The 13,141-nt window shown below is 27.2% G+C and overlaps 1 protein-coding gene across 7 annotated transcripts in view; it reads left to right on the top strand.

Annotated features, from left to right (window-relative positions):
• Window positions 1-13,141, top strand: part of LOC142329691 (uncharacterized) — a 135,027-nt gene that overhangs the window by 33,709 nt on the left and 88,177 nt on the right. For 5 of the 7 annotated variants that reach the window (XR_012757616.1, XR_012757623.1, XM_075374682.1 and 2 more), the window contains exons 4-5: window positions 3,600-3,728; window positions 5,543-5,665. Coding sequence is in view for 5 of the 7 variants with exons in the window: in XM_075374682.1 (XP_075230797.1) it covers window positions 3,600-3,728; window positions 5,543-5,665 (252 nt within the window). In the remaining 2 variants the exon portion in view is untranslated. The remainder of the gene's footprint in view (window positions 1-3,599; window positions 3,729-5,542; window positions 5,666-13,141) is intronic. The other 2 variants (XM_075374513.1, XM_075374762.1) reach the window with 2 other exon arrangements.

Here is a 13,141-nt window from a genome sequence, read left to right as displayed (position 1 = left end):
CACCTGGAGATCCAAACAGGGGACAAGTATACTTCTGGAATATTTTAGCAAGGAAGGCGCCTCCATCATTGCTATATGAAAATGCAAAGAGCTACATTTTCTTGGAAAAAAAGCAGCTGTAGTTTTCCATTGCTTTCAGCTGTGCAGTACTCAGAGCACTGAGTGATGTTGATATAGCTGTTTATGTCGTCCTGACCTATGCCCTTAACAACTACTGAAAGAGCTGCTGCCCTCTTTCAGGAATCATTCCTTAGTCTGGCTCTCAACAAATACCTCTCCGATATGGTTGCACCTTCGGTCCAGCTACTCTGTATCACTGAGCAGTTAAGCTCCTACACCAACGGCAAGGTCTCATGATTCACAGAGGGAGCTATAAACACTAAATTATAAACTCATAAGCTATAAACAACACTTTCATATTAAGAGTAAGATGTATTATTGCTGAGGAATAAAGTGGTTAGTTTACGCACCTTTGGTCAAAAACATGCATAAATTGTCATTTTCTGAAAATGTAATAAGAAGACATATGAACAATTTATATTACAATATATTAAACTGAAAGTAGTACAGTTGCAAATAAATTATTTTAATTTGTTTTTTTTATAAAAAAATTATTTATTTTCTTTGCTGTGAATGAAATTCTTGAAAACATTTTGAATGTAGGTGGTCTTTACATTCTATACATAAAAAAATTGTGTATGATTTTTCAATAGCGTACATCTTTATCTAGATTTTTCACATGCTCTAAATAACATGGCCTTTTTGATCATAACGAACGTCTTCTGGCAAATTGTTTTTTGATGGATGACCCTTGGTTGCTATTGGTGGTAAAGGAAAATTATTTACTTTTTTCTTCATTGTATTTTTATTTCTTCACTCTTTATTAGTGCACTACAAAAGAAGACCTAAAATCGATTTGATTTTATTATTATTTGCAAGTCTGTATATTTTCTGTGAATTTACTATAATAGAATCGACAGCATTTGTAAATATTGGGAACCACTATTTTTCCCATGCGGTCAAATTCTATAATTTTTAATACCATTGCCATGGGAATCAATGCCACCCATACGTTTAGTATATTCTGCTCTCATTAATTTCTGAGCAATAATGGTGTCTTCTCTTTCTTTTTGGCTGTTTCTTTTCGTATTTGTTAATGGATATGTGCCATTACGGTTACTGGCAACTGCAAATTATCTTTCCATCTAGCAACTGCAAAATTTGTTTTTTTATCAAATGTATCTTTATACAATTTCTGCAATCCTTTGGAACTGTTTAATGGGTGATTAGGAAAGCTATTTTCTCTGAAATGCCAGTCACAAGACAGTTTCTTTTAGGTTTACAGTTTTTTGGTTTCTTTCTGTAATTAGATTTTTGAACATCAATGTCTTTTTCAGTATGCAAATGAATTTCAAACGTATCTGCTATATCAACTGTACTTGTCAAAGTGGTCTCAGTTACCAAATTTTCATCAATTTCTTTTTTTTTTCAGTAAGTTTATCAGCTTTAGGTGGAATATAAACTGCAGTGACGGCAGTTGCTTGTGAAATATTAATTTCATCTTCTAAAATGCAATGCAATTCTTCAATTGTCAATGGTTTTTCAAAATTCCTCATTTTAAGAAATTCTTACATTTCAGGAGAACAAAATTAATACTTTCAAATATGTCGCATGGGATTGACTAATTAACACCACTTCATTAATGTATGAATTGACTGAACATGTAGTCGTAGAAACTGAACATTTTATAAAAAAACAATTTCTATAAAAATAATAAAATCAAAACAAAATGTAATGCCTAAAGAAAACCCTGAATCAATCTATAAAAATCTATAAAATGATACTCAAAACAAAAATGAACAGTTCAAACATAAAAGTAGTAAAATGCAGGGTTGCAAAGTTATTATTTGCAATGTAAGAATAACTTGTTGCACCCCTAGCATGTGATTCATCACTCCATGAGCCAAAGATGTGTCATCGCACCATTATTTTTAACAATCTGTATTCATTATCAGTTTTCAAAATAAATAATTTTCATGAATTGATGAATAAAAGTAATCCTTAAGTAAGTAAGTAAAATGGAAATATTATTTATTTTAAGCATATCGCAATCATTATGTTACATGATCTCATAAAATACAATAAGTTAATATGCAAATAAATTTACTAATTAAAAAATTATTACCATATAATTTTTTTGTTGTGATTATAATGCTTAAGAAGTAAAGACAAATTGCACAAAGTGAGAAAAATCTTGTAGAAATTAAAAAGAAAAAATGTTTACAAGAAGGTTCGTTTACACGCCATTGGCTGTTAATCATTTAAAACCAGTTCGGATTCAAGAAGTGTATGGAACAAGGGAGGCTCTTCTTGTTCTTGGACAAGACAGCAGGTTCAAGAATAAAACCATCTACATGGCATTTGGTGAAGATCTGCAGAAACCATTTGGTAATGTAGAATAGAACTAAATTTTTAAAATTTTCAGGAAAATTAGGTAGAATTATAGAGAAAGAAAATTACATACAATTTCTAAAAGAATCAGGTAGCAGTGTTAAAAGTAAAACATTAAGAAGTTCTGATTTAGAAAGAAGAGAGAAAAGTATGTGGTCTGCCCCAATTGTCTTTCATTCTGTATTTAGAAAAAGAAATATAGGAACTGGGATACATTTTTGAGAATGGAATTACTTGCTACTCAAGGTGAAAAAATTAAAAAAATGAAGATTGTCCTTGTAACTAAAACCAAGCATGAGTTAAAGAAAATTCTGAATGGTAATGGTATGGATTTATTGCTGGAAGAGAAATTCAGTTTGAAAATAAGTAAGAATAAAATAAAGGTAATGAATTATCAGTAAAGAAGGATAAGTAAGAATTAAACATTAAGTTAAGGAGTTATAATACATCATAAATTATGGAATATTTTAGAATTTAGATATTAAAATTATAAATAATGGATAATGTAAGGTAGAGGTTAAAATAAAAGGTAGACTGACTTAACAAGCAAGGAGAGCTTTTACATTGAAAAGAAATCTGCTAATATCAAATATATAGCGAAAAATTAGAAATTTATTCATAGAAATACTTTATGGAACATGAGGGAAAAGTAGGTGGAAAATAACAGAGATGATTTATATAAGAGGTAACAAAAAATGTTGGATGTAATAATTATTCTAAGATTACAAGATTAACATAAAACAGAATAAGGAGTGGTATCAAACCAATCAGATTAGTGACTGATGCACTAAAACAAAAAAACGTAATACATTTAATATAAGTAACTTTTGTTTATTTCTTTATATTGAAATGCAATATCTTAATTTTTTCAATTTACAAAAATTCTAATCCCCATTTGCAGGAAATTTTCTAATATTTAAATTACATATAAAAAAGTTATAATCCATATTTTTAATATTAAAGTATTTTAATATTAAGTTTTTTCGTAGGTAACATTTGTGTAATATAAAAAATTATAGTATTAATTACATATATAAAAATATATACATTCATCAATAATGAAATTAAAAATCATTGTATTGTAAAATTAGTTTTAGTTTTTAATATTAACTTCAGATCTTGAGAATGAGTTATTCATTTCTGTCAAGCAGATGAGCTCAACAATTGCAGATATCATTGGTTTAAGTGTGATGATGGCAAATGTGTTCATCCATTCTTTCCTTGTAATAATGTAAATGATTGTGAAGATGGGAGTGATGAAAGAGCTCACTTATGTGGTAAGTAATTTGGATCATTGATGTAGTTTGATTGTTGTTATTAATTGTGCCGATTATAATTATCTCTGCTATTTGTGTTATTGTGTTTAATTGTTCCTGATGTCTTCCATAGTTTTGTCAGTATAATTTGTTTTCCATACAATTTTTTTATTATATCAGAATTTTGCTTTTTGTATTTTTTATTAACGTGAGTAGGTATAAATATTTAATCTTTACATTTACATGTATTATTAAAACTGATATGTTCAAAGTATGTGCATATAATTTTATTTATACAACTATAATATTCATAAAAATAGATTTCATCTCTGAATAATATGTAAATTTATATACAGTAGATTTTTGGATGTAACTAATGAATGGGTTGAAATATTCATTTAATTTTGATTTCTGGAAAAGCATGTTACAAGTAAGGCCTTTTTAATCATATTAATTAGGTTGAAGAAGAAAAATGTTACTTGATTGACATTTGTTATTGTTTTAAACTGGAGTAAAATAAAGTGTTTAAATCTTTAAGGAAAACAGCTGGAAAATGGACAAAGATTTATTTATATTCTACCCAAAAACTGCGATAAGAATATGTGATGAAGAAAGCTAAGCTCTAATTCAGAAAGGAATTAAATAAAGAAGTAGTGTGTTCTTGTTGCTTTTCAACGTGTGCATATGAAAAGCAATGAAGGAAAAATCTCTTGAGCAAATGAACTACAAAAAAAATATTTTAAGAATCATTGATTACTCTTTTTTCCCATGGAAGATAGATATTTAGTTAAAAAACATTAATACCATAGAAAAAAATTCAATTTGGAAATATAAACAAAACAAAATTAATGAAATGTGATGAAAGTGATGGAATTAAAAAATAAGGAAGGAAGATACATATGCCAGAGATTAAACAATTTTGTTGTTTAGATAGTATAATAAAATACAAAGGTGATTTATGAAATTAAAGCAACAAAAGCAGCTTGACATAAGAAAGAAAATTTTCATGTTGAAAGGATCTCTGTTAGTATTAGATATAGATTTAAAAATTAGAAAGAACTTTTTTTTGTATATGGTGTAAAATTTTATAGCAGCAAGAGATGTACATTTGAGAAAGTCAAAAAGGAAAATAATGAAAGTTTGAAATGAAGTGTTATAGTTTAATATTGAAAATTAATTTATTTGATAAATGAAGGCTTTAAGATGGATAGGAGAAAGAGAAATTTGTGACACTTGTAAAGAGCTGGTGAGTCATATAATAGCATGATATGTTTGATTGTAAATTGGTGGTTGTTAGGGTAAGATTACTGTTTATTGATGAACTGTTCGAAGATTTATTTAACTGAATTTTTTAATGTATAGAGTGTGATTTTTTTCAGCAAAAATGAGAAATGTATTTCTCATTTTGTCAGTAAGTCTCAAATCAGTAGTATTTAATTACTGGATTAAGATGAAAGGATGTAGGAAACTACAAATATAGTTTTTGATATGGATGAATGTATTTAAAGTGCAGGTTATGTATGTGATGCATAATATATATTAATTGTAATTGAACATACTGACAGAATGCTTATTTAATTTATTTAAGTAGACAACTTTCATAAATAATATCTCCTCTATTTGTAAGCATGAAACTTGTCAGAAATAAATATTTAATCTTTTTTACATTTACATGTATTATTAAAACTGATATGTTCAAAGCTATAACAGTATCACATTTTAATCAATCAGTAAAATTAGCAAATATATTTATACTATTATTATACAAAACAAGATAAAGTAAAGCAAACCAAGTTTTTTTTATTTACGGAACCTATTTTTATTTTTCTTTATAGGAAATCGGCAATGCCCAGAAAATTGGTTCAGATGCAATTCTGGTCAGTGTATTCATGGTTATTTGAAGTGTGACAGTCGTAAACAGTGCAGTGATGGAAGTGATGAAGATCCTGAATTATGTGGTGAGTAATTGGATAAAATTTTTTGTTAACCAGAGAGTATTCTTTAGTTTACATTTATTTGTGTAGTCTCATTAATTTTATCATATTTACCTTTTTTTTCTTCTATGTGCAAGTAAAGACGTATTTTTCTACCAGGTAACTTTATGAGTCCAAATCCTATTTATTTATCAATGGTAATATATGACAGTTGAACTCTGCTGTTATGAAAAGTATACCCTCCTGTATACTCACGTTTATGAAAATGTGTTTCTAGGTGTCTCTCATGATATAGATGCGATTAGGATCACTCTGATTTTCTGTCTGTTAATTCAGATTTGACAACAAAGCAGCTGAAGTGATTTTAACAAAAATTATTGATTGATTTACATCTTGGATGGATTAAACACTAAGCTATTACACTTAAACAGTTTAATCTGCAACCTCCAAATCAGATTGGTGAAAAACTGATTCTGATGATTTTTCATACAAAGTGTCTTTTACAATAAAAAAACACAGAAGTTAATATTTATAAAGTTTTAATCACCTTTTCTTTGATTGTCTGTTTTTTTTTGTTTTTTTTTTTTAATTTTAACACAGAATTATCTTATTATGCTTTGTATCTGAGAATGCATCTTACCAAAAAAAGTTACTGGAACAAATTTAAAGAATGTTGCAGATTCTGCACCAGTTGACATTTTGCTACCCTTTTAGCATAATAAATAGTTCCATCATTTGTTGTAGTACTATATACTGTTTTGCTAATTTATTGTACAATAATTGTATGCAGTATTAGTAAAAGTATGTATATAGTAATTTTATCAGTAAAGTATTAAAAATTAATTATAATTGAATTAAATTTTAAAATTAAAAATTTTTTGGCACATAATGCACTCAATATTTTAATAAAATTTTACATATTTATTATTTTATTTTACATTTTTAGTAGAATATATGATAAATTTACAATTATCTCATCAAGAAGTCTTCTTATTTTTATTTTGATATTAAGCCATTGATATAGTATAATAAAATTAATTTTAACTGAACTTATAATCAGACTAAACAATAGCACACAACACATATTAAAAAATAGAAATAAAAAAAAAACCATCATGAAATCTACAACGGCCTAACATCATCAAAAAGTCGCTATATTTCTGAGTTTCCATATCATCACTTCAACTCAGGCTATCATTTGAACTTTTTGATATAACTTCTTAAAAAAAAAACCTCTTTTTTATTTCCTTACTATCTAAATTTTCTATCGGGATAATTTACTTGCAGCTTCTGCCCTTTCGTTTTTCATCCAATTGAAAGAATATGCTGAGTTTTTCTTCATTTTCCTAATTATCTGTTTGTTTTTCATGAAATCATAAGCATTACTGACTGACTATCAGCTGAACTTGCAGATTTAATTTGTTACATTTTGCCATTAATTTAATGTCTTTTCATTTTGCATTAAACAAAAATAAAAAGAATACAGAAAAGTAAACTCTATATATAAGTAATCCTTCATTGGACACACTCACAAATTAGGAAAAGCAAATAGCGACACCAGCAGAGACACATTCTGTGTGCAAATAACTACTGAAAGTTACTATTTTGTAACCATCAACTTATATTTAGTATAAGACAATTTTTATTTATTTTGTATTTAATACTTTCTACTGATATATACCTTCTACTTGTCAGGTCATTTAAAAAGAGAAGGTAAATAAATCATTTCTTATGAATAATAGTTTCACCTGACAAAAAACACTCACAGATTATGGATGACCCTGTAGAGGAAGAAAACATCCTCCATGTGGCAGTTTTGGTCACCCCCCCCCCACCCCAAATCTAACTAGCCCTTATGGGTTTTATCAGTGATCATCTTCAGAACCATGGCAAAAGGCATCTCTCTCAGCCTTGTTCTTGCCTCAGTCAGGATGCCACTGATGCGAATACCACATGTGATATTACCATTGGTGTACTACTTGGAAATGAACTCTTTTAAACGAAACACGTGTATGTTGAGTTTTTAACAAGACTGCATGACATGAAGGAACTGAAATTAAAAATGCAACTACCTACCTGATAGGTTAGAAGTTGAATTCAACACACAGTCATAATATTACACAAAACAAGAAATAAAAATAAAACTAAGTAAACAAAATACTATAAAAATATTGAATTTTAAAACATAAGAACAACAAAACCAAAACACAGGAAAGACCAGACTGAACCCTAAATTCCCTTGGCAGTTCATTCTCTTGCCAGGTATTTGATGAAATTTTCATTGATTTAAATGTACAACAGATAAGTAATCCTAGTAATAGTAACTTCTCTTCACTTTCTGTTGAATTTTTTGCAATATGCTCTGGCAGTAGTATTTTTCTATTGCCACCTCTCAGTAGGTATATTGAATGTTAGTAAGAGCAGTAAAAATGAAATTCATAATATTTGCTGCAAGAAATGACTAAGGATTATTTTGCATCTTAATTATGATCTTCTCTTATGGAGATGTAGTTTTGACATTTTGTTACCCTTTAATTTTAAGTCTGTTTGATGGTGTATAAAAATTAATTAAAATCATATGGAGATTCAATTTGGTCCTATACGTTCTTATCAGCAGTATTTGTCAGCCATGGATGGTATGTTCAAACAAACAACATGCAAAACTAGAACAGTTAGAATACAGCTACATAATTTATTTGATTATAGCGCTGTTTCATATCTGGGAGTATACATATTATTATCTGTGTTAATGGGGCATTCATTTATCAGTAAAAATTCACATTTTATTTAAAATTTATCTTCTATCATAAGAAATAATATTTTATTAATTTTTTTGGAATTTTTATTCTGAAATAGACTGGCATAAATTTTGTAATATAATTTCCACACTTAGCAGAAATTCATGGGAGATGCTCCTTCACTTTAGAGAAAATTACAAATTACAGAGAACTTTATCTTGAGGGCTATAGAAAGCATTATGGTTTGATGTGGATTACACACCTTATTTCAGGTACTTACTCATAGACAGATAATTAACATATCTGAAAAACATTCTGAGAAAACAATTTGATGTTTTCTTTTCTTATATAACTAAGCAGGAAAAATAGATTTTTCCTGCTAAATTTTTCATCCAAATTTTTGGAATCCAAATTTTTCACTGCATTTTTTTTGGTCGTGGCCACAAGGTTTAATTTAATTTTCTTTTCTCTTTTTTGTAATTTTGTAGTAGTTTGTAATATGTTTTTCAGAAATGGGGCTTGTGAGTCCCATCAGGATTTAAAGGGGATGCAATACAGGAAAGGTTGAAATTAATTAGAATTATCTAATACATAAAACATAATATTATACTTACTATTTTAGTTATTATAAGTTATATTGTTACTGTTTACTTACTTAACTTATGAAATTATAAAAATTATTAAAAGTTATTCAGTAATAATATCAAATGAGTGTATTATTCTAGGCAAAAAATGTACATTACTTTATATATTATCATTTTTACATATAAAATGTTTAATAATGTAAATGACTTCAGTATTAAATATTCTGAATACAATTCTTTGCTGCATTATTTGGAATATGAACTGTTTCTGACACAAAAGTTTTGGTATACTATGTATTCTAAATAAAATTATACTGCAAAAGGAATGCACAATAATTGTTATAAAAAATAATTAATTCTTCTGTAAAAATTCACTAAACTGTAACATTTTCCTGAAAGCAATAATAAAGTAGTATAATACTAATCTTATATAAATGTGAAATTTTTGTTTCTTATAAAAAATCAACTCTTCTCTACGTGTATCAATAATAAAATTATGAGCATAATACTAAACTGTATAAATTATAAATTTTATGCAGTCAAAATTGTGTTATAATGGCAGAATAATTATTTCTCAATCTCATGGTGTGCTAAAGGAAAATCTGTTTCTCATTAGAACATATTTGAACATACTAAATTCAACTGATAGAAGTTGGTTTTGGCTATTTTAAGGTGCTACATTGTTTACATCTTCCTTGCTTTTTTGTGGGGACTTCCCAGTGAGGTCTTAAGTTTCCTAATCTTATATATTTTAGAACAGAATAGCCTGAGTTTCTTCTGTTCAAATTTCTTGAAGGACCAGCATCATTATAGTCTGATTTCCTTTTCAGATTTTTTTTTGTTTTTATGTTTTCTAGCTTTAACATAAAGCAACACTTCTAAGTTCAAAAATGCTAATTTTTCAGAGATTTCACAAAGTATTAACCAACACTATATTGAGCAGCTCCCAGAAAATTCTTTGCCACCACTTATTAGATTTTTTCTAAGTGTGTACAAAACTCTTTACAGATCAGCTAAATCTATGATGCCCATACTTTTATTGTAGTCGTTTACAAATGTAGAGCATTTAATTTCTTTTCTGGTACCATCCTTCTGAATTTTGTTGATTACAGTTTCTTCACTGCCATGATAATTTAAAATGAAATTTATAGCTTTATTTTCACACCACGTAACAAAATAAATATAAATATCAGAAACTCAATACTGATAATCTATTTTTTTTAATTTTTATCTGCAGTCATATTGCTTGAGAGGACTCTGTGATTAGTACTTAATGTTATGCATGCCAATAAATATTCAGCATTTAATTTCTCCATCATGCTGCACAGCTGAAAAATTAATCAAAGCAGATAACTAGTTTTTTATTTCAAAATATTTTTATGAGTTTCAAGACAAGTTATTCCCCCTGTCCAAAGTTTTTTAGTTTTGATTCTAATGGCCTCACCTTGCTTCCCTTGACACATAATAAAATTCATAATAAATCCCCTCAAATTGGCTATAACCAGACCTAATAAAACCTTATCGTGGGTTTCACTAGGTTATATTCTTTCATAGAATTCCTTCCGTGAAATAAAATAATCTCTGATTATACCAAGTTCATTAGTCCCATCATAAGATGAAAAAGGAGGAGGTATTGATAAAGTCAACCATAGGATGCAGTTTTTAAAGATTCTCTTTACAGTTTTGTAAAACAGTATAACTGTTATTCATATGAAATGTTGATATCTTGTCAAATCTGTCACAAGGTATAGCAAACCCACAATGGTAAGTACAAGTAAATCTTTGCAGGTTGAACCATGGTGATGCTTCACCAGATCTTTTTGTTAACCCATCCCAAAGTTCTTATCAATAAAAGCTAAAACCTAATTTTCATCAAATTTACTAATTTACCACCTTGATAAGAACTGATATCTCTGTATAACACAAAGATTTGATGAGTATATGATCTTCTCTAGGCACGATTTCAATAATAGCATATACACTTCTGCAACTATTTTATTTACATACAGTGTTGAAAAAAGCAACCCCTAAAGCCTAAAAGGACTTATTAATTTTGCAATGTATTTATTCTACATTTCAAAGTTAATACAAAATTAATAGTTCTATAAAATATTATTTAAAATCTAATAATATAATTCAATTTTAAAGAATAGTTGAACCAATTTAGACATCCAAATAAAATTAAAAAAATATTTAACATTGTATACATAAAATTAGTTAAAAATAAACATTTGTTCTATGAAGTGGTGATGTATATTGATAAATGGCCAAAATTAGTACATTATACTGTGAAATAATGAATATATGGTACTCAGAAGTTCTGTCAGTAATTTAGAGGTATCTAAGGATTTCAGTTATATTCGTGTTAAATTACTATGTATAATATAATATTTTTTCAACCTCCACAAAGTACAGAATTAGAGAATATACTTTCTTACCTTTACTTTTTTACGTTCATCAAAACATTTTCGGGCCTAACCCCATCTTCAGTGATATTTTTTTTTATAAATTCTTGATTTGTTTACATTTATACATTAATTTTATTCGATTTTTACATTTTATTTTATAAAAATTGTTTGTTAATAAAATTTAAAAATATTTAAAAAATACAGAACAAATATTGGTTCAGTCAAGAGAATGAAAAAGTTACTATTAATTTATTTTGCAGAGGCTGAAAAAATATTATATTATATATAGTTATTTAACGTACAGAGGAAAAAAAAAATAGACTATAAAAAATTTAATCTAAATAAATAAATTATATTAAATTGTTAAAAACCTGGACCTGGGAATCAGGCTGCAAAGGGTTAATATTACATACATAAATATCCTCTCAGTATCATTTTAATATTTTCTGTAATAACCATAGTTCTTATTCACATTTCTGGCATCTTTTATTATTATTATTATTTTTAAACTATTTTTTTAAATCACTTTGCTTTACCATATAATTGTTCAGTTATGTTATTAAAAGTTAACTTTTGATTAAATACTATCTAAAATACCAAGACAACATACATTTCATAAACATTTTTATTTGAATTTTTTTTATAAAGGCCATTTTCAATCTAAAAAAATATGCTTATAAGAACTTCCATTGCACAGAATCTCAATGTAGTACCAACACTTTTTCAACTTAATCATTCTTATTCTAATTTATCCATAAAAACCACATTTTTTTGTGAAAAGAATATGCAATTATTACAAATTTTTTTTTCTTTACTAAAAGTTTCGATGTGCATATATATCAATGTACATAATCAGAACATTATCTATATTCTTAGGCATTATAAAGTACTATATACAGAATTTTTATAATATAAAATAGTCATTCTCACAATGACTCCTAGTTTTATATGAAAATTATATTATAATATATTTATATTTGAAAACTGAAATAAAGACAAATTTAATTTCATTTACCTCTCAATTATTTATGAACACTAATAAAAATATATAGTACCACCAGTTAAATTCATTTATCTCCAAATTTCTGTTTGTTAAAATAGTCCATTATTTTATGATTTTTGACAATTAAAAAAATAGAAAGTTATAAAACAAGAATCGAACAAAAATAGGTTAAAACAATTGTTCATTGAGATAACTATTTTATTAAAAATTATGTATTGTTCACCTGTATACAATTATAAGTTTGACAGTGGTATTTAAATACGTGTTCTGATAATATGCCACTTTTAGAGATAAAGAACTGAAAAGCTGAGATAGTATTCAAACTTTGGTGGAGAAAATTCTTAATAGTTTTTATGAGTGACTATCATGGAAATGGAGTAAACATATTTTGTCAACACAATCTGGTCAAATGATCCATTTGTCAGATTGGAGTGTCTTGTTAATATTATATAACTCAAACAACCTGAGCAGTAAATAGTTTCACAATTTTTTTAAATGTATGAATGTAGAAAACAACATTTTCTTTAAAATCTCAAAAAAGTATGATATATGATTTAACTTGAAGTGATATCTAATTAAAATATTCAAATACTATACAATAGAGTTTTGGGAAAATAATAAATAGGTCATCCTCTTGAACCATCATTTCATGCAGATCCCCATTTATTTACAGTAAATGGTTCTCAGTTACAGGAAAACTTCATTTTATGTGTAAAATAACAAACAATAACAATCATTTCGATGTAATTTGACAAAACATTTAGGAA

Source organism: Lycorma delicatula, chromosome 1, assembly GCF_047948215.1.
Source record: "Lycorma delicatula isolate Av1 chromosome 1, ASM4794821v1, whole genome shotgun sequence".
Taxonomy (NCBI): domain Eukaryota; kingdom Metazoa; phylum Arthropoda; class Insecta; order Hemiptera; family Fulgoridae; genus Lycorma; species Lycorma delicatula.
Note: the sequence above shows the minus strand (reverse complement) of the source record. Positions and strands in the feature narration are given on the sequence as shown.